Here is a 27,271-nt window from a genome sequence, read left to right on the forward strand (position 1 = left end):
TCATGTCTTGCTCCATCCACCAACGCCATGTTGCACCACAGACTGTCCAGAAGTTGGGGGACACTTTAGTCCCGGTGTGAGAGATCTCTCAGGAGACCATTCGCCACCTCATCAGGAGCATGCCCGTGGCATTATAGGGAGGACATACAGGCACGTGGAGGCCACACACACAACTGAGCCTCATTTTGACTTGTTTTAAGGACATTACATCAAAGTTGGATCAGCCTGTAGTGATTTTTTCCACTTTAATTTTGACTGTAACTCCAAATCCAGACCTCCATGGGTTGCTAAATTTGATTTCCATTTATAATTTTTGTGTGATTTTGTTGTCAGCGCATTCAACTATGTAATGAACAAAGTATTTTTAGAAGAATATTTAATTCATTTAGATCTAGGATGTCTTATTTTTGTGTTCCCTTTATTTTTTTTGAACAGTGTGGAATATGTAATAATGGCAAAATGGAGAATATATCCATAATAGAAGTCGAATCAAATGTAAATGGGACTGGCTCCCTTATGCACTGTATATTACATAGCAAAACAATTTTAGACCCTTGGAATATGATTTCTTAAAAAAACCCATGAGACTAAATAAATAATAGCAATCTTCAATGTTCACTGTAATGCACAATATCCAGATTGTGGGAAATGTAATGGAGAATGTATTACTAGAAAATTTTCCCATGATGATTTTATTTATTCTTCATTTCTCCCTGCTTTATTCTACTGTTGTAATCTAATGTAGACATTTTTCCTTTTATTATTCTAACAATAAAATATATATTTCAAATTAAACAAATCTTACATAGATGAGTTACACAGACACATACATGCGCACACCAAGATGGGTACACAATTCAAGTCCTAAGAAGTATAATTTACTTCTATGATTAAGATTTAATAGTGTATTTGTTTGAAATAGTTGTAATCTAAAACGTTAAAGCCTCATCTCACTTAAAACTCCTATCAGAACCATAATTGACTTTAACTTGGTAACTCAGCTGTTTTAGTTCTGAGCATTTGCTTTCTTTTCCATGTCACTTACGTTGATAGTATATGTGTTAGTGATACTGCATGGGTGGGCCAGTTGCTATTTGATTGGCAGGGACAGTCTGTCGCCATAGTCATTTATAATTCCTGTCTATGCTAGGATAGCTTGTACTTCACTTAGCAGCAGACAGGTCAAGACATTTACTAAGAGAGACTCAGACAAAGGCAAAGCAGGCCCAGAAAAGCTGAATCTTTGCTTTAAAATCGTCAGTTGTACTAGATACTATTTTGTATTACTATTTTTTAGTAATGCCCTTTGATTGCAAATAATTTTGGACCAAGTGACAATAGTATAATGTCAAAACCAGGGAAAACTTCCTTAAATCATGGCTTGGTTTCTTTTGATCTTCCAAGTACAAAAGAGCCTTTGCCACACCAAACTGTGATGAAGATATTTAGCATCAGCATCATTACCCAAGGTCTTCCTTTTTGTCGTAGACGGGTAAGTGTGAAAATGTTTTTCCCTTGTATGGGAAGAGGTATACCTAAGATATGAAATTACATATCTTAAGTACTGTAATTTGGTTGTAATTATTTCCAATTCATAAATCCTTTATTTCTTTAGAGTAAGAAAAAAACAAATTACAAGATTATAAACAAAATGTGTAGTATTTCTTTGTAACTGCTGATACAGAAGAAGAATAAATACATGTTATTTGAGAAACATATTTTTTTACCTTGTTTAAATATTAACATTAATACTTTATATGATTAAAGTGCACTGAACATTTCTATGTTTGATAAAAAGTCTTGGTTTCTCAGTAATAAATTGCTAGCTTTTAAATTATTGTAATTTTAAATACTATTAATAATGTCAAATAATTTCTTATATTATTTTCATATTTCATTTCTACCTTAAATGTTTCTTAGTTCCAAAAACTTTTAAAAAGAATTCTAATTAAATTATACTTCAACAACATGCTTTGATCACATAATATTACATGAGTTGTTTAATTTAACATGATATATTTTTTTTGAATTTTGAATTATTTTCTCCCATGATGTGACAAGATATTGAATCAAACAAAAAATTTATTTTTCTTTCAAAAATTTACACAGTGAAACCACTGAATATAATTGTATTTAAATGATCTTGCTTGCACTTAATGCTAGAAAGTTTCCTTCTCATTTAGACTCCAGGTCAGATGATCTGTCGGTGGGGTTACCTGATATGTATGCCGTAGTTTACTTTCATTAAAACAGATGTGCTAACAATGCTTAGTAATGCTTCTGAAAGGTTAAGACTATTTCTCTTTAAGAAAAAAAAACATAACTCTTTTTGATTAAGAGTTGACTGATAAACAATTTGGAAGTACATTTAAAATTTAAATATGATTAATATTTTGAACATTCTTAATTATTTAAACCTCTATAATACCAGTTTTCTTCTTGTTTGAACTCAATCACTGTATAGGAAGCAAAAGCGTACAGCAATCCTTGCAGTAAAAATACTTTCTGTTAGGAGATCTGACAGTTCATGTCTTATGTGTCTCTATCACTAGTTATATTCAGCTTCCATTGAGCACATTACTATAAATGGCTATAGAACACAACAGTAGCCATCTATATTTCTGTTACTTCAATCAAGAAGCATAAAGAGGTCTAGCTCCATATATTAAGTGCTGGATCTATTCATTTTAACATGCAGATGTATTAGCATTCTGTAGCTCATAACTGAAACCTCTAAGTAAACTGTATTTCTCAACTAAATGAAATCCCACTTCTGGGGATCAGTAGAATTCCTGATTGACTCATCATTAGAATTCCTGATTCCAACTTTTATCTTGATTAATATTAATACTACAGAAAATTACATTGTCATTTTGGTTTGCTCATTTCACTGCAAAGAAGCATTTTCCAAATAGTTTTCCTGCCTTGATTCAATCTTCCGTTGAGCAGAAACATTACATTCCTGTCAGTTTCTCTATTCCCATCAAAGCAGGCAATTTTGCAACATGATTCAGTGAATTTTAGAAGCTTCAGCCTTCTACTAATAGCCAGAAACTGAAGTCATTTTAATTTTATCTAGTCATCTACCTGTTATTTTACACATTGAAGTCTGCTTGTTTGTTTAGTATCTCTCTAGATGAGGGGTGTCAATCTAGTGGCCCATAAGCTGGATGTGTCAGATGCAGGCCACATCTACCCCTGCTCCGCAAAGGGAAAAAACGTTGCAAAACATCACATGATGGCACGGTGACATCGCAAGTTTGACACCGGTGCTCTAGACAGTTAATAGTTCTACTCATCTCACTTAACACTAAAAACTTACAAATACATGGACATGCAACTTATGCTAATATAGTGCAAGCTTGATAGCCATCATCATCTGTTTGGATTACTGCAATGCAGATTAAATGGAGCTAGCCTTGAAGAATATCTGGAAGCTTCAGCTTCTACAGAATGCGCCTGTGTGAGCAATCTTGGGTGCCCAAAAAAGGGTGCATATAATACTTCAGCTGCGCAAGCTGCATTGTTTACTGGTGTGCTTCCAGGTCCAATTCAAGGTGTTGGTTATGACCTTTAAAGCCCTATATAGCACGGGGCTATGTTGTCTATGGGGCTGTCTTTGCTCAATTTTTTTCCATGTGCAAATACTATAAGAGGAATAGACATAGATACTTTGCTTATAGCAACCTAAAGTAATGCAATACTGAAATGACTGGGGGGAGGTATGATTGGTTATTCATACTTTTATTGTGCACAATTCAATCCAGTAAAATTCATTTATGATTTGTAGCATTTGGGAGATTTGCTCTATGAAGCTACAAAGTTCCAAGGTTTTCTTGATAATGTCATTAGAGACACATAGATAATGATAAAAGTTTAGACTTGACCTTTATCTGCATTGCTTTAGCACTCTTGATGCTATGTAGTATATTTAGTGAAAAACACTGAAAAATACTTATAACAAGTTCATATTGAAAGTGTTACAATTTTAATTATACTCTTGAGTTTTGCAAAACAGTAATAACTTCATAAAATATTAATGTCTATACTTGCAATAATCAAGTATGTGGCCAGTAGTCATAGGGTACTGGAAAGCAAACAAGTTGATCTTGCTCATCTTTCTTATCTCTGAAATGACCTCTACCTTCCCAGCTTAATTTAATGTGAACAGCTAAATATATTTTGAAACTAATCAATGAATTGTAGCCACCTTCAGATTTTATTTTACAATAATTAGGTAAGGTATCCTAATAAAGTTTATCCTAGAAACTAATAAAACTGTGAAATATGACTGTTATATTAATGTTAAAATTAAAATTTAATATGCAGATGTTGCATGTGGCAGAAGTGTGATGGGCTGCAAAAGAAATGTTTGTAATCTCATTTAATTATTGTTTGTTTGATTGGTTGATTTCTACCTCTTGGAATAAAAATACACTTTGCAGCTAATATAAACATCAGACTGCCAACTTTGTTCTAGATGTTTTCAAACATGTAAACCAACCATTTGCATTTCTGCGTGGATTCATAGTTAATATCCCCAAAACAATGTTCAATGAGTCAAATTTTAGCATTTACCTTAAAAAAGTGTACTGTTTAGCAGCTCCTACTTTTTATTTCCATCTCTTTCAGTCTGAATGGCTTCTCCATTAGTTGGTCTCAGCAAAATGTATGCCCTGGTTTTGTATTCTCTAACTTTCTATTAATGCCAGACTTGTCCAAGTTGCTACATATTGCCACTCATGAGAGTCCTTATAGAGTGCTAGCTTTAAAAAGATGAGTCATTTGTGACCATAGCAAGATTACATTTTTGGATAAAGACTATAAACTAAACTATTCATTTGAAAGAAATGATTTATTATTAAGCTTCAGTAGCTCACAAAGTTTTCAGAATTCAAACAATGTTTCGAAAAACATACATATAACTACACAGAAATTAAATTTTGTGTTTGGCCAACTTGCAAAAGTATACTACATTATATATTGTAATAGTGCACTTTTACTATATTAAATATATTTTTGTAAAAATACATGTTGATAAAGTATTTCATTCTGTGTTCTGATTAAATTTGAAAATATTTCTTAGTTCGCAGAATTTTAACCATCAAGCATGAAAATTCCACCTCTGAAATTCAGAATCTCCCCTTTTACTTTGGGGGAAGAGGACTTTTAAGATGAGTTTGCAGGGGACTTCTGGTTTGAAGGGCTTCGGCGACAGACAGAAATCCACGATCATGCGTGGTTTCTGTCTGGGCTCGTCGCTGGAGCGCCCCGAGCCGGCTGGTTTTGGGGCTAAGACACCCCGTAGAGGTGAAGAGGGGGGAGACCGCCAGCAGGGTTGAGGAGAGCTGCATCTCTTCTCCTCAGCTGGCCATTACTCCCTTTCCCGAAGGCGGTTGCAGCGGTGGTCAGAAATAGCGACCACAAAGGAGAACTCGACCAGAAAAGAATGTACAGGAGGAAGATAAGAAGTGAAAGTTTTGGCTGACCAGGTTAAATTGTAAAAGCAACAACTAAGGTACCCTGGAGTTTAAACTTACAAACTTACAAAAATAACATCGCTCCCAAAGAAGAGTCGGAAGCAGCGAAGGAAAGTGAAAAGGGAAAGGTTTGGCTTTTTTTTTCTTCTCTCTCCTTCCCTATACTGACAACTAAGAGACTTAAATAAGAAATTGGAAAAATCTGCTTTGAAGTCATAGGCAATTAAGCTGGAAATAAAACAAAATGCCAAAGGGATAATAAAGATTTCTGGACATTAAAATTTTTCTTTTTCATAAGCAGGAAGGGAGAGAAAAAGAATAAGGGTAGGATCTGGAAGAGGGAGGAGACTGCCTGGAATTAAAAAGAATCTACAGTAAAACTTCAACAAGACTTCTAAAAGATACATTTTAACCGAAACTTTGCAACTAAATAGTAACCTCAGGAAGAGAAAGTGAAAAAAAAGAGCAAAAAAGAAACAGCTTGCGTGTATTTGGATTATTTGGTGAACTTTGGATTCTTGGTTATTATATTTAAATGACTAAAATCAATTGGGTGGTTGTTTAAAAATTTATACAATGGCACCACTTCTGGATGAATTGAAAATGGAACTTAAAAAGTACAAAGAAGATGCACAAGAAGGGAAGGGTTCTTTTGGCTTCATTTTTCAATTCTTAGAAATGGAGATTTGGAATTATGAGAAACAACAAGAAACAACTGCAAAACAAGAAGACTCGGACAAAGAAGAAGCCATCTTTAATGAACAAGCAATTTTATGTGGGGAAGAAAAAGAAAAGAAAAATAATTCGAAAAATAAGTATAATACTGGAAAGCATCAGAAAAGGGGAATACAGAAGAGAGAAATAGAGGTAGAGAGACAAGGGGGTAAAAAGGGGAGAGAGAAGAAGAGAGGGTAGAAGGAAAGGAAGTTACAAAGGACTGGAGCAAGATATAGAGAAACACGACCTATTTAGGGATAATGTGTGAAAATTTAACTGAAAAAGGGATTCTGTAAAGGTACATAAGATTGTATTGTTATATTAGTAATAGAAATAACTTTAGAAAATTGGAAACAACGTATGATTAAAATGAGGGATAAAATAGTGTAATTTAGTGAAATGTTTGTGAATAAAATAAGTGAAATAAAATAAATGAGAAAATTGAATTAGGAAGGAACAGAAACATTTTAATTAGTTAATATTTTATAAAATATAAGTGAAGGGGGGGAATTACCTATGGAAAGCTTATAATTGTTCCCATAGAAGTATGATATTTAATTGAAAAGTAATTTTAAAGATGTTATGAATATTAATATTAATGATAGAATTGAATTGGAATGGAATGTTGTTTTAATTATATATATTTATATATTTTTTCTTTTTTTAAGAATACAGTGTGCATTTTAAGAATGTACCAAGCAGAATCCGAATGGAAGTTATGTATTATATTGAATGTTACAACTTTAGGGGAAAGATATAAAGGCATCATACTCCTATCAGTAACTACAGGAGAAATTTTGTTTAATAAGAAAAGATAATAGATAATTGAAACAGGACAGACAAAAAAATATAAATACAATGATCTGAATTGAGATGAGATAATTAAAATAAAATTGAGAAAATTAAAAGAGGGGAGAAGCTATGCAGAAAATGTAAAATAGTAATAAGATATGGAATAGAATATAAAAATGAGCATGAATCTGAATTTGTGTCTGTATGAAGAAATGTAACCTGGGATTATGCTACTTTCAAAAAAGATGTTTTATTTGTATTTTTTTTCTCTTTGTGAAAACTCAAATAAAATTTACATACACAAAAAAAGATGAGTTTGCAGGGCAAAAATTAATCTAGTCCTGTGAAAGAAGTCTGCCCTATTTAACATTTTGTCTGCAAATACCAAATTACAGACTATCACATCTGTTTTATTAAATATTTGCCATGGAATGCCATGTTAGTATTTTAGTGGTGTATAAATGAATATGCCATTCTAATTGTTCTGAGCTACAAATGGTAGACATTCCTAAAAGCAAGTTGCTATTAATAATACTGTTATACATTTTCTTCTCATGATAACGCCAACAGCTGACAAGAATGCAGGCTATCTTGCCTATTTGCTTTAGTGCAGTTGCATTCCATTCACATTTTTCTCATAGCACGTTGTTCTTCAACATCCCATTTTAAGAGGTTCCCTAATTCCAAGATGGGTATCAATTCACAATTTTGGCAAAGTTCCCTGCACTTTGGAAAGAAAGAAGTGTTTATTACAGACCTACTATTCGATGCTAACAATATTTATCTTGATGTTAATTTCATTTTGGTTTTAATTATTTACTGGTTCCTTATATTTCTGATCTTGTTCCTCGAGAATATGTCTTCTTCCTGAACAGCATTATTGTTGACATAATTGTATATATTGAATTTACATTCAATTTAACTATTACTTTATCAGATAGATGAAACAAGGTTTGGAAATGTTTGTGGTGCAAGGGTTGGCTTAAGGATCTCAAGATAAGATAATAGCTAAAGTCTGGACGGATGCAGTTTTGATTCATTGATTTAGATTTTCAGTTTCTGCTTTCATATAGACATGATAAATAAATAGTTGGCCTTGTTTGTACTTTCAGCATAGCACTGCCAGTTCTTCCATATAATTCATATTAACTTATTTCAGAAATGTTGTACATTGCCCAATCATAGGCTCTTAAAATGTTCACAACAATAATATAAAACAAAAGTTTTTTTTAAAAAAGATAAGCTTTATCAAAATCAACACAAAAACCAAATAATTAAACATAGGCTTAGTACATACTTAAGCAATGATAACTCTTTTCAACGACTACCTACATTTAAGCCTAAAAAACGATGATATTCTTAACCTCTTTCTTAAATAATATTAGAGAGAGTATAAATGTTGGGGCCCAGAGCATTTGACAGGATGGGGCAGCCCCTAAATGGCCTTTTTCTATGATATATGATTCTATGATCAATCTAAGATTTCTATGACTCTCGAGTGGAGAGAATCACAACCACACCTTCCTGATAAAACATAAAATGGGCAAAATCTGGGTTAGAGAAGATGTCCTTGTAGAAGTTTTTTTTTTTTTGTAATTTAAAAAGTTTGCTATAAAGCTGCTTCACTCTCTCTCCCCATCAGTATATAGGCTTTCTCACTCCACTTACCTTAATAGTGGAGCTGAGAGATAGAGGCTACATTGAAGGGGCTTCATTGAATAAGAGGCAGAATCTTCCCCTGAGGATTACTCACACGGCTCATATCAACATATCAACATCAATGCAGCCGGAGAAGATCCTTTCAGCTTCCTGGTCGCTGCTGGTAGAAAAACCAGTCTCTTGCCTCAGTGGTCAATGAAGTCTCATAGGAACCACTGCATTACCTGAATCTATTGCTCCCCTTCCCTCAGCAGTAATCAGGCAGCCTTCTCTAAACACATGCAGAAGATTTTTTGTATCCTAACAAAATAAGTACATAGGTGCGTGTTTGAATTTTGTGTGTATTAGCCTCTTAATTATCCTTTGCTAAATAAAAGGTTTGTGTTGTGGGGAAGTGAATGGAAATCTTTTGGATCTTAATGATGACCTTCTAAGTGACAACTATTTTTCTGTTGCGTGTTGATGCGCTTCTGCTTATATAAAATGTATATTCCTTGAAAAGAATTGTTCATGATTTTTGGAGTATAGGAATTCAGATTTTTGTCCTTATTTATTTTAATCAAGTAGAAGTATGACTATTATAAAGATCTGAACACTTTTGATTTTAAAAAGTACCATCAAAATTGAAAAGTTTTAGAAATAACTGCTCTAAATAATTGTTTAAAAATGCTTTCCTAAGTTAATAATTTCTGTAATCATAATATCAATTAAACATGCTTTCATGCGCTCAAAAATGAAAAAAAAACTATTACTATTTGTTAGTCTATAGTATGTAATAATATAGAATATACAATGAATGTATTTAATTCTTTGTGTTGGTTTTGTATGAGTTTGTGCCTACCTTCTAAAACAGATCACTGAAAATGTAAAAAGTCAGAAATAACCAATAAAAATATTTCTACATTTATTCCATAACTGATAAAATGTTCTTCACATTTATATATTTGCTAGACATTAAGAAATTGATCCCAAATGTATAAGATTACCTTTTTTCCTAGCCATAAGTTTGCAGTAGTATTCCAAGTAGGATCTCACCAAGACAGAAAAGAATAAGAAAATTAGTCGGTATTCTGTGGACAGCTAACATATCCCTAAGTACCTTTTAAACTACCAACTGTTGGCTCATGTTCAATTTGTGATCTACTAGAACAGCGGTTGCCAACTGGTGGGCTGTGAGAAAATTTTGATGGGCCGCAATTTCATCCCCAGAGCACTCCCCCCAAAGCAATTAATCCAGGCTGTGCAGAAACACAAGGCTGCGCTGTCCACATGGCCCGTAGGAACGCTCCCTGCCCACTCACACCTTACCTGGCAAATTTGCCTGCTAAAATTGCTATTTTTCCTTTTTCTGACCATCATCTGTTCTGCTGGGAGATTTAGATTAGCTAGGAAGCAGGAAATGGTTGGATTAGCTAGTCTTTAGATCTTTGGCTCTGCTTTTTAGCATAGCTGAACCTCCCTTAGGACTGAAGGTTCTGTTATTCAGTGTAGACTCACGCCAAGCAAATTTGAGAGACTGAGGTAGCCAATGGCAGATAGAGAGATCGTTGAATGATTCTGTGAGCAACTCAATCTGCCTGCCTGCTTTGCCTGATTTTGGGTAAAAGTTGCTCTTTTTTAATAAAAAAACTCTATTTATATAAATATTTATAATATTTACATACAAGCCATGCCCAGCCAGTCACATGACCACCAAGCCACACCCACAAATTAGGCCATGCCCACAGAACTGGTTAGTGGTCCCTGGGATTTAAAATTATGAGTTTGATGGTCCATGAGGTTCAAAAGGTTGGTGACCCCTGTACTAGAATATTCAGATACCTTTCACATACTAAGCAAAGACTCCCTCATTCTTTGTCTCCTTTTACTTTTCAGATACAGAACTTTATGTTTCTGTGTATCAAATGAACAAATTCTGTTCATTTCGTCTGCGTATTCAAATTTGTTTAGATCTTTTTGAAAATCCTTCTTAAGTGTTAGCCATTAGTTTTGCTTTTGTGCCCTGCATATTTGTACTGTCACTTAGTCTATATCAGGGGTGTCAAACTTAACGCCCGTGAGCTGGATCCTGCCCACAGGGTGCTTAGATTTGGCCCATGGGGCCACCCTGGAAACAGTGAAGGACCAGCCCGCGCTGCCTCTGCCAGCAAAAATGGAGCTCAGGAGTGGGCAACATTTGCGTTCCTCCATTTTTTTATTCCAGCTTTCTTGTAATTTTCAGAGATTACAGTTCTGCCATATTCTCCACTGATAATTCCCAATGATTAAAGTTTTTTTCTTTTATTCTCTCCTTGTTTATCTTCAGCAGCCCTCTCCATTAACTAACAATGGACAATTAGTGCCTTGTTTCTCTTCTGAGAAAATATATAAATATGAATAAGACATTCTGCCTTCTTCCTCATTACTTTCCCACTTGTTTCTCCTTCCAATAGTCCTATAGACTTTTGCTTTCCTTTTAAGTTCTGACATATCTAAAAAAAATAACTTTTCTGTTTGGGGCATTTAAATTCTGGCATACCTAAAAAAAACAACTTTTCTGTTTGGGGCATTTCTAACAAGCCTCAGTTCATGTCATAGTATATTATAGAGGGAATCCCCTATATTAGATTACAAGATATTCTTAGAAAGCAGTTGAAGTTAGTAAAAAAAAACACTTCAATTTTTGTACATTATTTCTGCAGACTGTACCCATTAAGTTTTTATTTTATTAATTGGACTGCTTGTGGTTTTTAAACAGTATATTTGGTATTGCTTAAACTTGTTTTATTGTTCTCAATTTGATTGCTTAGCAATGAATTGCATGGATTCTGTCTAGAGAGATGTTATGTGTAACTATATCAAATTATTTGCATCTTTGGAATAACTGCAAATGCAACAAGAGTAGATCTTTACTATCTAATCCCTCCAGGAATCTCCTGCAGTTTTTAGAGTCTGCAACAGATTTCTTTCTTATGCGGTGAACTAATAGCTCCAAAACCTTCAGCTCAATTGGCATTATTATGATTCTGATGAAGAAATTGGAGCATGATTTCCAAATATCAGACTGCCATATTTTATCCCAATTTATAAACAAAAGTGAGGAAACTGAAACTGTCATGAATGCAATGAAAGCCTGGTTTATTTGAAACAAGGTGGTTGAATATTGAAATCAGATCCATAGAATGTTAGCAACATCTAGACTATTTTTCTAAGTATTAATATCTCAATTTTTCATTTAGATAGTTTGCTAGTTCATTGAATATGATTATTTCCACATGCAATATAGCATGAAATAATGCATTATTAAAAACATATTCTAGTACTTAGCAAGTACTAGCAATTTTTGAGACCTTTAGATGCTGTTTAATAATAAACGGACATGCTTTTCTGTTACTGAACATGTAGGGGCACTGCAACACTGTACTAAAAAAGGGTTGAGACGGATTGGTACAAATTCTACAAACCGTTAAACAAATTCTGGCTCTGCAAAAATTATGTATATCTCTTGCAGATTTTTGGGTTGAAATATTATATTTCATATTGTATTTATTAGGTAGATTAGTATGGAAAAATATTAAACAAATGCTAATTTTTCTATTTTCTTTCTATTCTATTTGACCTAAACTGATTTGATGATAAGAAATATATAAATAAATCTTAATTAACACATTCTAGAATTAATAAGTATGATAAGAATAATAATTAGTATTTGTATGTATCTACTTGGATACATACAATAAAAATCTAGTTAAATCTAATAATCCAATGTATTTAAAAAAAACCCAAATGAACAAACAGAAAAATAGTTCAATTTTTTGGTGTTCATTTCTTAATACCCTTTTCTCTATTTCTTTCACAGATATACTGAGAATAGAAAAACTATTAATATCTCTTTTTCCTTTCCAGCAGTCATTAGTCATTTATTACTTTTTATAAAGTATTAACTATGATATGCTTAGCAGTCTTTGCAGACTGGTGAGCATTTATATATTAGAAGAATTAGCATTCTAGCTTGACTGGATTTATATGTTGCTTCTAATACAGTATGTAATGAAAAATACTATGTGTAGATGTCAGGATTGTACAACACAAGCTGCATTTATTGTAAATAGTTAAGATGAAAGGGAAAAAATGACCAAAGCAGCTATCCTATAACCTTTAAAATACAACTATAGTTTAAGGAAAAACAGTAACATTGAGATAGTAAAAATATCAGCCAATATACATATTTCAGTGTAAGTGTATAGATATATACCTTGGTTGAAACAAGTTTTCTCTGAATTAATATACAGGTAGTCCTCTACTTCCAACAGTTCAAAGTTACAATGGCACTGAAAAAAGCGACTTATGACTGCTTTGCACAGTTACTACTTTTGCAGCATCCCCATGACCATGTGATCAAAATTCAGATGCTTGGCCACTGGTTCAGCATCCCAGGGTTATGTGATCCCTTTTTGTGACCTTCTGACAAACAAAGTCAACGGGGAAGCCAGATATACTCAACTGTGTTACTAACTCAACAACTGCAGTGATTCACTTAACTGTGGCAAAAAGCGTCTAAAATGGTGCAAAACTCATTTAACAACATAAATTTTGGGCTCAATTGTGGTCATAAGTCAAGGACTTCCTATATAAATATATTTCTGAGGTTCTCACGGGTATTTGTATGTGGATCTTTGGTTGTTCGGGTTTTCTCCCGTGAATTATCACTCTGAGAAGCAAGAGCCGAAGACAGAAGCCTGAAGATGATGAATGAGACTTCATCGAAACGTTGCCTAGATACTTCGAATCTTACGCGGGAGAAAACCCGAACAACTAAAGATCCATATATATATATATATATATATATATATATATATATATGTACAGATATGTAGTATACACATATTTCCTGGATTCTGTGGTGTTCATAATTCAGTAGTTTTACAATTCAAACACTGAGATTATATGCATTGCTGGATCTAACTTTATCCTAATCTAGCATCATTAATACTGGCAAGATAAATCTGGAAAGCTCCCAAATAAGGGATGATGATGATGATGATGATGATGATGATGATGATGATGATAGCCTCCTGTTTTAGTGGGTGCCATGATTTTTATTCATGCCTAGCAATACAAATTATACAAATGTGTACAATACTGATAATAATACTGGTTGTAAGATGTTTTAATACTTAACATAAACATGCTTTTATTATGGTTGGATTTTCAGGTAATCAAAGAATTGAGTAAGTATGTATGATTTTGAAAAACAAACCTTTTTCTGAAGCTGAAGCATACATTGAAAATACTTTGGTTTTTCTTGTTGGGAGACTTTGAAATCATTTTGGGAGGGGAAATAAATAAACAGAAGAATGTGATTAATACTTCTCACTGAAAACAGAAAACTGTAGCTATGAGAAATAATGTATGGTAATTTATAAATATTGCTTTCATCATAGCCTCTGTAAATCCCAATGATAATTTGTGAATAGACTATTATAGGAAATGTCTGCCTTTTTTGGAAATAGGCTGAATATGTAAATGATCGGAATGGCAATTGGCATATCATTAGTACATCAGAAGTAAGCTGTAGAAAATGTGAAGAACTGATTCATGCATACTAACAAAAGTACTTTAGAATTTAGGCTTTTCATTCAGCGCTTGTACCCCTTCTTGAGTTTCATTCTTCCCCGTGGATTCCCCCCTTCTTTCACTATCTGTACAGGCCCTTTTCTACCCCCCTCCAAACCTCCCCCATTTCTGTTCAATGGATAATCTGTAAAGTTCATGCTGCCATTGCTGCTTTGAGTGGGAGCATTGTTTTGCCCATTTCGTACCAGCTTTGTTACTGTGCAGTATTTTTCGGCTGTTTTTGCTCATTATCATACAGCTGGTATTTAGAGGAGCGAAGCAGGCAGAAGCTGCACTGTCTGCAAGTATAAGAAGTTCTTTTGCATTTGGGAACCTGGCAGATGGGGCATGTGTTTTAAACGGATTTTGCTGATAGCAGACTACATTAAAAATCATTCTGAGAAAGACTAAGGTCAGCCTATGAATTCAGAACTTGAGAGGTATTCAGCTTTTGGAAACCCTTTTTAGAATATAAATTAACACACGAAAGGGGAAAATGGCCTGTTTGCACAACTGTCTACTCAGTTTTCCCATTTGATGATGACTTGTTCATTATCTATTAGCCTTTATTATCTCACTGAAAGGCAATAAATATTTTAATAAAGAAACAATAGTTATAAATTTGGGAAATAATCATAAGGCAATTGTAAAATATACCTTTACACATAAAAGGACCTAGGTAGAAACCAACGTGTTCACTTTCAGAATTTCAGAGGACTACAGGGCCACTACTGATAAACAAATAAAGAACATTGAACCAAAAATCTTACACAAATCAACATCTTTCTATTTTGGGGGAGGGAAGTTGTTTCTACTTGAAGATAGATTTTATCTAATATTAAACTGAACATATTTAAATAAACTGCTTGCATAAATATTCTAAAGGATATTCTATTAGATGATATTCATATAATTGTATTAATAGCTACAAATCAGCAGGCATCTTTTAGAAACATTTTTGTCCTAAAACTCCGAAATCATCAATAACTTACTTGAATTAATTATTTCCAAAGTCTAGGATAAATGTAGCCATGCATAAATTGAAAGATTCTGTTCCATTTGATTCATCCCATAGGAATTATAATAGCACATCATGAAGAAAAGAAATGAAAAGTTTATATTTTAAAGTAATAAATATGAGACCAAATAATAATAAATATGTTGACATTATAAAATATAGAAATGATAAAGTCAGAATCAAAAATTACCAATGTAAATTTCCCACATATGATACGAATTGTTTTTTTTTTCAATGCAAAAAAGTCTGGGAATTTATTAATACAGCAGATCCAGAAATCTTGACCAGCTAAGTCAAAATGCCTTTCTTTTGTCTTTTTGCTGAAAAGAAAATTCAACATGCACATGATCCCATTGCAGCAAATCAGGTATAAATGTATCCTTCTAGGATACAAATTGTAAGAAACTATATATTTTTTGTTTACATCAACCCCAAACTACTTCATGTTATAATGCAGTTTTATTGTTTGTACTTGCTTGAATGTCTTTTCTCATACTATCAATTGCAGCATCTTGGATATGGTAATATATATAAGAATAGGATTTTGTTTTCATTTTTAAGAAACATATTGTCAGTAGGCATATATGAAACAGAACATAATTTTGTTAATTAATCTTTCTTGGATTTGCAGTATTTTTTGATCAGCAGGTGATCTGTAATAAGACATAGCCTAACTATATATTATATAGACATATATCTACAACTGTAAGATAATGCAATACCACTTTGGTCTAGTGATTAAGGCATCAGGCTAGAAAGTGGGAGTCTGCGAGGTCAAGTCTTTCCTTAGCCATGAAAGCCCAAGTATACCATCTACTTCCTTAAAAGACACAGAATAAAACCTTCCCAGTTAACCAAACAAAAAAAATAAATATTTTTACTTTGACTGGAACTGCTTAATCAAAGTAAAGCTCTAAGCGTTTTTGAGAACCTTTTTCACCAGACCACTTTGGATTCTGTGATTTGAGTAATCCAAGGAAAGGGTCATCTGAAAAAGGGCTATTTGTCACCTATATGTGGATGTTATAACCAAATATAAATAATTACATTTCACTGCTCTATTTCAGCAATGTAATCTCTAATATGGGAACTTGGACAAGCTTTTCAGATTTGTTCTTACCCTTATAATAATAAAGTAGCATTCCTGAAATTCTGGTATCTTATTTTTTTATCTGGCATACCTCAGAGGACTGATGGCCCCAGACACAAAGCTTAGGAAAAACCCTGAGCTTTTGCTGGAATCCTCCAGATCCATTACTGCCTGGGGCAAACCTGTCTAATGGTTCTACCTAATTTTAAGGGTGGAGTAGCTCCAGCAAGTTGCAATACCATTAAAGACTAATCCGATTATGACGGAGGAGTAATAGTAACATCTTCACTTTCAAATCATGTTGCAATGCCCCAAGACCAAAAACAGGTCATGTGTTTCTTTTAGGATACTTCAGGATCTTAAATGTTTTTCAATCCAGATCATAATTGATAGAATAGGTCTGTGTTCTGTGTTATCTAGAGACATGATAAAATGCTCAAGGACTATCAAATTTAGGGATTCCATTGCCAACTTGTAGATAAAGTCATCTTTTGCATCAAGGTCTCACATCCAGTTTAATGCATTACAGAACTTCTGAAAGCTTTCCCAAATGACAAGCACTACCTCAACTTCCTTGCTCTGGAGTCCAAGCTGATATCACATAGGAAATCCAGACAGGCATAATTTTCAAAGAGAAACACTGGCCCCTCTGGGTCTACCCAGATCTTATTTATATATGGAAGGTAGGCTGCTTTTTCCATGATCATTTATAAGGATGGTCTTATTGTAATCGTTCTGGTCTTTAATAGCAACAACCAAGAAGAAGCACTAATAATAAAGGGCATAAAACTATAGGCATAGCCTTCTTTTTTTCCTAACATTCATCCATTAATTGGATGAATAGCAAAGAAAATAAATGTTCCTCCCCCCAAAATAAAGATGACAGCTATATATTCATTTTAGACTTCATTTTAAGGCCTCATTTTAAGTAATGTGCCTTTTATATAATACTGTATAGTACAGCTCTGAATCTGTCTGTCTGCTTGCCTGCCTATGTTTCTAAACCATTATGGCAGTTTTAAAACATTCAGATAATAGTCTATATTCTTTCAAAATTCTCAACTATACCAACATAAATGGATAAATAGAACTATTTTATTATAGGATACTGGTACTGAAGAAATTATAGAGTAGAACTCAATATTAGTTCCTCAATTTTGAATTTTGGCTTCCTAATAAGTTTTCCTCCTCCTCCTCCTCCTCTTCATAATAAGGATATAATTTTTATAATTTAACAATTTAGTCTTTATATTTGCTAACTTTAAATTTTAAAAATTATTCTTGTAACTATTTAAAATAATTGCTCATAATCTGCACTTACTTAGGTTGCAGCTTGAGGGAGCTGATTGCCTTCTCTAACAGCTCAGAGTATTCTTGATTCCTTCATCTTCACTTGATTCCAGTTTATGCATGATTTATTTATTACTATTACTGGAAAGTTGTTAAGTTGTTAAATAACTTTCATTTCTTCCTTCCCTTACTATGAGACAACAGCCTAATTTCCTGTAAATTTAAATGTTATTGTCTTATTTAATACCAGCTTTTTCCTGAATATTACCTACTGGTATTTTGGAGAATTTGTCATAATAAAATGAAACAGGGAAGTCCATTAAACTATGCTACATAAATGTTAAGTTGTTAAGCGAATCATTGCTGTTCTTAAGTTAGTAACACAGTTGTTAAGCAAAGTCTCCATTGACTTTGTTTGTAAGAAAGTTTCAAAAGGTATTCACATGAACCTGGGACAATGCAACAGTCATAAATATAAGTCAGTTGCCAAACATCTGAATTTTCTTCACATGATTGTTGGATGCTGCAATGGTCATAAATGGGAAAATAATTACAAGTCACTTATTTAAGTGCTATTGTAAGTTTGAATGGTCACTAAACAAACTGTTATAAGTCGATGACTTATATATACGTGTATAATTCTTACATTGCTTATGATATGAATCAGCAGAATGGTGCAAATGTATCACAACAATCATGGTGTGTGGAGTTGCTTACTAATAGATAATAAATTAGAAACTCACATATTCTATGCACACTAAAAAAAAAACCCAATAACCATTTTTAGCGTAATGAATTACTCTAAGGGAATTTTGTTGAAGTAAATAATAGACTGTAGGCAAATTAAGTAGTATTTTAAAATATTTAAGGCATTTTCTTAATATTTTATGCTACAGTACAAGGGAGGGAAAGTACACTGTGTTAAATGGCAAAGATGCCATCTGTAGAAACTTATGAACATACCTTCCACACAAGTGCCATACTGCAGATATTAACAGTAGAGAAAGCATCATGTTCAGAATATGTGATAGTTCTACTTGATTTAGCAAACTTCTGCTGATAGTTTTATGTTTGTGCATCTAGAACATACTGTATAATGTTGTACTGCTTTTATCTCCCTGCAGTAGAAATGATTCTCCTTTTATAGATGTTGAACTGTTGTGTTTCGATAAATCTGGTTAGTGCTTTGTAGCAATGACCATGGCTTTGTCCATGATTGCTTAGTGTTATCTGAAGAAGTGATGTTGATTTGTTCTCTTAAACAAAACCAATGTAAGAAATCAAGAGCTTCCAATTGTGTTTTGCTTGGAGTTGATACATATTTTTTTTATAAAAGAATTAGTTCCTTTTCTTCCTTTTATTAGTGAGCTGTATTTACTAATAGTAGGAACTAATCAAAGGGAACAGGGCACTACTTGTTTCCTGATAGGATATGCAAGCCTTCCCTTTGAATGTCCCTCCTTAATAGGGTACTGTGGGATATCTAATGGTGAAACAGTTACATTTCTAAGTAATGGACACAGTTACATTTCTAAGTAATGCTCTTTTTTTGTTTTTAATTTCATACTTTCTGAATAAAGGCTACAGTTAGCATATCTTAAAAGAATACAGATTTAAAAACACACTTTAAAAAAAGTGTGATGGAAGCAAGTTACCATGGAAAGTCACGGAGTAAATATTTTTCAGTTTAGTTTTATCCAAAAAGCAATTAGAAAACCTTTTCAGTGTGCCACTTTTAAGGTGAATTAGATGATCTCATTTTGAAATTGCAGCTTAATATTTGTAACTTCCTGGTAGATGATGCTTAGTAAGATTGGACTGAATGTTAAATATTCCAATGTCATGAGTTTTTTTTTTCTCAGATAAGAAATGAGATTGCTAAAAGGAATGCTTATGTCAGATTATTATAGCATTTTCTGTATCCATTAGGTTTGGCTTAAAGGTGCAGTCAGCTTGCCTGAGGGCCACACTACACTTGTAATGGGAAAAAAAATAACTTGTTTGCTGCAGCTGGCAATTTAGAATTAGCCGGTACTCTTCTGCCTGCCTAAAACGAGGGAGATAAATTATTGGCCTCGGCACGACAGAGTTTCCGTGTTTCCCCAGTCCCAGTGGCCAATGTGAGCAAGGCATGGGGCTGCTTTAATTTCCTGCCGAAGTCCTTCCCATGCTGTATGCTCACAGGCTCCTTGGAACGGAGCACCATGTAATTGATGTGCAGTCTGCATTGCTGAAACTTGGACTGCACCATTCTCAGCGTGAGGGAAGATGTAATCCGATCTCCCTGCGCCGCTGAGGGAGGAATCCGTTCAGTCAAGGCTTTGACTGGGCAAAGGCTCCTCCAATAATCTTCCCTCCCGATCTCATTATTCCCTCAAGTTCTTCTCCGACAAGCCCCTGCGTACGTATGTATGTGTGCCGGGCGAAGCTGTTGGATCGCGAGCTTCCTTCTCGTTCGCAGTGGAGTTTGGCTGCTGGTTCCGTTGCCCGGTCTTCCTTTTCTGACGTGTCCGAGCATGTCCACATTAGAATCTGTGACATATCTACCTGAAAAAGGTTTATATTGCCAACGACTACCAAGCAGCCGGATACTTGGGGGCACAGAATCTCTAAAGGGGAAAAATACCGACAACATGGGCTTCTACGGCACTTTAAAAATGATTTTTTACAAAGTAAGTAACTCGCGCGCTTTCGAAAGAGGCATTATTATTCTGTATGTTAGGGAGAAGAGGAAGAAGGGAGGAAAAATCCCTATCATTGTAGATGGCTGCAGTATCTCCGTGGTTTTCCCTCCCTCCTCCTCTTAGTGGGTGGCTGGATGCTTAAAATTCTGTGTGCTGGATGAAGGCAAACAGCGAAGAGGCTCCGTGAGATGCGAAATGCTTTTATTTTAAAATCGGCATGAGAAACCAGGAAAAGATTATTTACCTTCGACTGAAATGGGTCTTCACATTCAGCTCAGCACTTCAAGCTTTTTTTTTTTAAAGTAGACCTTCCCTCCGTATTCTCTTTTGCATATTGTCTTCCCAAAAGTATTTTTATTTTATTAATGCTGCTGCCCTTGAAACAAATAATTCTTATGTTTCTATATATATTTGCATCAGGGAGGAATTTTAAAGATGTGCCTGGTGCATGCCCAGTAGCAGTGCAGAAAACAGGCTACAGGATCTGTTCTTTCAAATAATAATGCTAATACTACATAATATTTTAATATAAGATTCAAATGTTTTCATGAGTAATTATTATGTTTTACATAATGTAGTAGCTCTGCACTAAATTATTCTAAAGGCAATAAACTTCTTTAAATGATGTATGATAATTTATTACGATCTTTTTTTAATACAGTGTGCATTGCAGAGCTACTGCATATTTCACAGTCTAGATTAAATAGGGATAGAAAAAGTTTATAATACAAATATTGAGAAAATAAGACTTTGATAACGTTCTTTGACAACTATAGAAACTGTTTTGAATATATCCTGTACTTCTAAAACAATGAAGTTGTGTTTAATGGGGGAGTTTATGTTACACCTCTTGACTCCCAAAATTTGCCTGAAGAATGGTATTTTTTTTCTGTGAACGCCATTTTTTAATCATGCCTATCCCGTAGGAAAATCAAATTAAAGATTGAAAACATTTTTCCTGAATAAACATGTTAATGTTAATTTGGGGTTGAGAGATAGTAATATGAGGAATCCTTTTTCAGTGGTTTCCATATTCTCCTGCACAGGGCTAAAAATATGATTTCTGTTATTCTGTGTCTTGTTTTAAAGAAGAGGCATGCTTGTAAAAGGAGATTGTTTTCTCATTTTGGTTTTTAGTTTTGTTTGGTAACATGCGGAGTTCTGCTCCATATGAGCCGCACAGATAGCTTAACTATAAGAACAGCTTCAATGCTGAGAAAGTGAAATGAATATGCAGAGCAATGTTGTCCAAAATAAAATGTAATACATTGGGTGGAAGCCCATAAGTACACTTTAAAGCCTTGGAAAATTTTACTGTATTTTTGTTATCAAAATTTTGTTACCAAAGCACCAGTACCACCAGCTCAATGTATATCCATTTAATAGGGGAAAAACATAATTTGCTTTGAAAGGCAGTGTACCTTGGGCATTACCAAAACCAATATGAAAATAAGTATTGGTATGATAGAAATTATTTAAAACATTTATTGTGTTAAAAAATGTACAATAATAAAATTTGTTAAATTCTATGTTTATCATTCTGCTCAAACATGTATGCTATGTTACTTTGCCAGTGTAGCAAGTTATGGCTGCATTGGTCAAATTTGAAAAGTTTGTGTTATAAATAGATTTTAATAAACCTGTTCTAAGCAATTTCATACAGTAATGAAACTATATGTTATAAAGCATACAGTTTTAATTTCAATTGCTTGCCTAGAAGTTTCTAAAAACCACTGACCATATTAACATTTAATAATTTGTTTGACTCAATATATTGATTACTGGGTATATTTTCTTTTTCAGTTAGATGTACTTTTAAAACAAAACCTTTAAAAAAAAATCTCTGGAAGTTGGACTCAAATCTTCATACATTCACACTCTCTCTCATTATTCTCATTAGTAAAGAATAGTTTTATTAAATCTGTCAAAAGGGGTGAGAAATGCAAGGAGCATCTCATAGAAAAGGAATTAATGTTCTTGATTCCTTTTCATAAAATGTTTCTCAAATAATTATATAAGGACCTTTTTATATATTTATTCATTCAGTTGTAGGCCACCTGATTTCTCAACTCTGAACAACTTATAATTAAAAAGAAATAGAAAAAAACAAATATGAAAGAACACAGCTGATTGAAAAACTAAAACAAAACTATAAGACTTCCATAACTATCCCATTCCAAGGTCTGGAAGAATAAGCATATTTTAATCCTTTTCAGAAAGTTATTAAAGGCAATGGAGGCAATATGGTTCTCATCTTAATCTCCCTTTTTATTTTTATGCATTTTTTCATTCTGAGCAATTTAAAAAGCTAGTACTTGTAAACCTATGTAACCAGATTATAGAAGACAAATTATAATGTATAAGCTTGTAGAAATAAATATAGCAAATATTCTGGAAGCCTAATAACTATGCAGAGAAGGTTGTTGGACTGTTGTCCAATTATTGGACAAAAATTAATTATTTCAGTTGTATTTTTTTAACTATAAATCAGTGTAGTCATTCAAAGGGACTAAGGGGTTAATAAAAAGGTGTTTTTTTTAAGTAATATAAACTATTCATTACAGTTCTACCTTAAGGTAGTAAGCTAACATCTTTTCTCTTGTCCCATTTTACAGATGAAAAGAAAGTTAGACCATGGCTCGGAGGTCCGTTCTTTCTCACTGGGAAAGAAACCCTGTAAAGTCTCAGAATATACAAGGTAATTTGGTGTAATAAACTGTCATCTGTTTCAAATATTTTATCATATGCTGTCCAGGCACCTATTTCATGTTTATACTCAAACCAAAATTCCGTTCTCTGCAAAGGACCGAAATTTGACATTTAAATGCTAACTACAGAAATATTTTAATTCTGAATTAGAAATAATGGGTTACAAGTCTTTAATAACACTGTCTCCGTGCAGACTCTTTGCATGGAGACATGCAGGTCAGGACACTTAACAGTTTACTGGATTATTTGGAATATAGAATTGACAATATATCTTGATGCTAATCATAATATTCTTGCATGCAACAGCATGATATTTCCTGACTCATTGAATTATAACCGTACCAGAGTTGAGTTCCATTTATAAATTAAAGCAACATACATTCATCATGAGCCAGCCTTGTCAGTTTATCAACCCTTTAATTTCTTTTGGCCAGGAATTTCAGTATCAGTGCATTCAGTTCAGCTTTACTACTAACTGGTTGCCATAACAACTAAATACAGCTCTGCTGCATTTTGTCATGTACAAATCTGCATCACTGTAAAAACTTGCTTTAACAGACTATTTATTATTTAAATATAAATTCTTTTCTAAATTCTTCATGAATTGAAATACATTCATGTATATGTTATTCACAATTATGTTTTCGGCACTGCTAACTCTTAAGAAATAAAAAAAAATCATCTATCATGCTCAGAGTTTCCTGAAGTGCAGGATGGGCAGCAGATAAATTTGATAAATATTTGCATTACTGCCCAGTGTACAAAAGTGTGACTCTGGACTTACTTTGAGACTGAAGTTAACATTAAAAATATGAGAACTCCTTCATTCTAGTCTAATTGGTTCTAATTATTTCTGGCGGGTTTTTGGTGGGGGTGGAATAGTATAGATATTCCTATAAAACAATGCATTTTTGAAGACAATGTTACTATGAGGCAATGTTAGTTTTTGGATTTGAATTACGGATGGAATATTTGGAATTGATTTCATATCATTTAGTAACCTGTATCCATGAAATCAAATACTATTTGAATTTTTATTAGACAAATGAAAATAATACCATAGTTAATATAAATGAATTCTTATTATAATCTTAAGAGAAAATTTATGAAATCTAAATCTATGATTTAAATCTATGAAAAATTTAATAATTTAATTTGTAATGCCCTTATTAGACATTAGCTCCTAATTTTGCTTTCAGTTGGAGTGTTTTTGACTTCTGGTCTCCCTAACTGTAGTTTTTGAAGCAGAAGTTTTTTTCGTAGTCCTACTTCCTGAAGTCCTCCTAACTGAAAATACTTGAAAATAGAAAACCATAGCTCCATTTTTCTTTTAAATACATTTTAGTATTCCTACATAAATGTTTTTCAAATATTTAGCGCTATAGTAATTGAGTCTCAGAAGATCTGAGAAGCAAATAAGTCAGCAGCTAAGTATTCAAATGTATGCTAGCAATAAATGCATGGATTAGAAAAACTCTGAATTCAAGCTTTGAATTTCATAATTATTGCTATTCAGACATTTTGCTAAGTATTTTTCATAATTCAGTCTGTTCAAAGGCAAATCCATATGAAATATGCTTGTAATCAACAACAGACTATAGAGGTTAAATTTATTTTAAAACTTGAATATTTTTCCAGCTCTAATTTTTAATATACGTAATCCTCAACTTATAAGAGTTCATTTAGTGACCATTCAAAGTTACAATGACACTGAAAAATGTGATTTATCACTGTTTTCACAGTTACAACCTTTGCAGCATCCCCATGATCAAAATTCAGATACTTGGGAACTGGTTCATATTTATGCTGTCCCAAGGTCATGTGATCACCTTTTGCAACCTCCTGACAAGCAAAGTCAATGGGGGAAGCCAGATTCACTTAACAACTGAGTTTACTAACTTATCAGTTGCAATGGTTCAATTAACAACTGAGACAAGGTCATAAAATGGGGCAAAACTCTCACTTAACAGAAATTTTCGGCTCACTTGTCCTAAGTTGAGGACTATCTGTACTTTTATTCTGGAAGATGATTAAAATTTTATTTTTATTTTTGATTAATATAATATTTATATAAAGATAATTCTAAAATTATATTTTCTGGACAATCCAGAACAGATTTGGCTAGCTATACAGGGGAGAAGGAAAAAGGAAAAGTTGAATTAGTCAGTGGTCCAGTTACATAATGATATTATCAACGAACGGCCACAGTACCACTTGCACATTAATTATTCACAAGTAAAAGTGCAATAAAATATTTGTACATTATGCTTCTACGTTTTGCCAGTCCTCGGTCTTTCCAAGCATACTTTAAGCTCTAAAATGCTCAACTAGGATATTTTACTCCTTACTGTCTTTACTACTCTGTTTTCAGTGACAGTCATCATTCCATGATAACTGGACATACTAATTTTTCCTGACACATTTTCAAATGTTTTATTGCTTTTCAATGTGCATCTGGAGGGGGGTATATTAGTTTCATTTATGAAAAATCAAGTTTCCTATGTATAGTGCTGCTCCTTTTAATTCCCAGTGGCTGTGTTTTTGCTCTATTTTTGTTTGTACTTTCCTCATGAATTCATGTTGAGGTTTTATGGCTAAGATTCAGCATATTACCTTGCAATGCCCAGATGACTATAAACTGGTATATTAACACCAGGGATTGTGAGATTTAAAGTAATTTGATTACGTAACTGAAGCTCAAAAATACTAGTGAATCAATGTAAGCCCTTTGAAACATCTAAAGTAATACTTCAGATTTCTCGTTACTCTTTTTGGATAGCATCCCTTCTTCAATAAATTAAGCTAAACATGACTCACATTTTCTTAATTTTATAGGGTTTAAATATAGCCTTTTTGGAAGTTTCCTAGCCTTATAAAATATCAAAACACTGAATTTGTAAAGGAGATGGGTAATAATAATGAAATTTGCTTAAATAATTAGAATTGAGCTTGCTAAAGGAAATGTTATATTTAATAGAAATAAATATTTCTGGAATCTGAATGAATTATTCTTCCTGCCATAGCACTACTGGGCTTGTGCCTTGTTCAGCAACACCAACTACATTTGGAGATCTGAGAGCAGCCAATGGGCAAGGACAGCAACGGCGTCGCATTACATCTATCCAGCCACCAACTGGGCTTCAGGAATGGCTGAAAATGTTTCAGGTAATAATAAGTTTCTTTAACTAGCTAATTGTAATAATTCAGAATACCCTTTTATTATTAGAACAAATTTAGAACGTTTCACTATAAAGTTACACCACTTTTCTCTCTCTACTCTTCTTTTGAAATAATGAAAATGAATAATTATGTGTTGTGTGTAGCCTGCTCTTTTTCTTTTTCCCCAGCCCTTTTATTATAATAAAGCAAAGGTAACATTTACAAAAGGTTTTAAAACCTTTTAAACCTGTGTGTTTTGTCTGCTAGTTGTACCTGACTTTAGGGGACAGTGCTCACCTCCGTTTCTAGGCCATTGAGTCAGTTCTGCCTGAAGATATTTTTGTAGTCATGTGGCCAGCGTGACATCACACTGCATTGGAGAACATGTGTTGAAACACCAAGTACTTTTATCTTCCCACTGCATTTATATACTATCGAAATGCTAGCATGGCAGGAGTTGAGGCAAGTGATGGGAGCTCACTCCGTCATGCAGTAATAGGACTTGAACCGCTAGAGCATAGAGCTTCTCCAGCATCTTTAAAGCCATTGAGCCACCATGCCTCTTTGATTATTTTTATTAAATTTCAATGTCAAACATTAAATTATAATGCAGTACACATTATTTAATTGATCCTGTATGGATGTATTAAATTAATTAAATACGTTTAAAGACACAGTACCAAGTATAAAACAAGGTGGATGGACTTAATTACATTAGTGATGGTTGCACTATTGAAAAATTAGGTTAGACACAGATAGTCATGGAGAAAATCTATCTTAGGTGGTTGCTATGAATTAACCCCGACTTGATGGCACATAATTAAAAAAGATAGTTTTATAGATCTTAATTATAAATTAAAACAAAAGATTATTTCTAATTTGAAATACTTCATATATTAAAAAATAAATAAACCACTTCATATAGTACTTCATATAGTACATTATGTATAGTACTGGTTTTAAAGATTAAATGCAATAACATCCATAGAAATTAGCATGTTGTAATTCCATTTTTTAGTGTAGTTGAATATACAGTAGTTACTGCCATTGAATATTTAAAAATATTAGTTCAGTATGT

At 33.3% G+C, this 27,271-nt stretch overlaps 1 protein-coding gene across 4 annotated transcripts in view; it reads left to right on the top strand.

Annotated features, from left to right (window-relative positions):
• The window catches only part of FBXW7 (F-box and WD repeat domain containing 7), a 121,190-nt gene that overhangs the window by 67,222 nt on the left and 26,697 nt on the right, over positions 1 to 27,271 (top strand). For 2 of the 4 annotated variants that reach the window (XM_026698147.2, XM_087936035.1), the window contains 2 exons: positions 22,941 to 23,023; positions 26,058 to 26,199. In XM_026698147.2, the coding sequence (XP_026553932.1) occupies positions 22,941 to 23,023; positions 26,058 to 26,199 (225 nt within the window). Of the gene's footprint in view, positions 1 to 1,157; positions 1,493 to 19,984; positions 20,314 to 22,940; positions 23,024 to 26,057; positions 26,200 to 27,271 lie in introns of those variants that run through there. The other 2 variants (XM_026698149.2, XM_026698148.2) reach the window with 2 other exon arrangements.

Source organism: Pseudonaja textilis, chromosome 6, assembly GCF_049901715.1.
Source record: "Pseudonaja textilis isolate UNSWEBS1 chromosome 6, rPseTex1.2, whole genome shotgun sequence".
Taxonomy (NCBI): domain Eukaryota; kingdom Metazoa; phylum Chordata; class Lepidosauria; order Squamata; family Elapidae; genus Pseudonaja; species Pseudonaja textilis.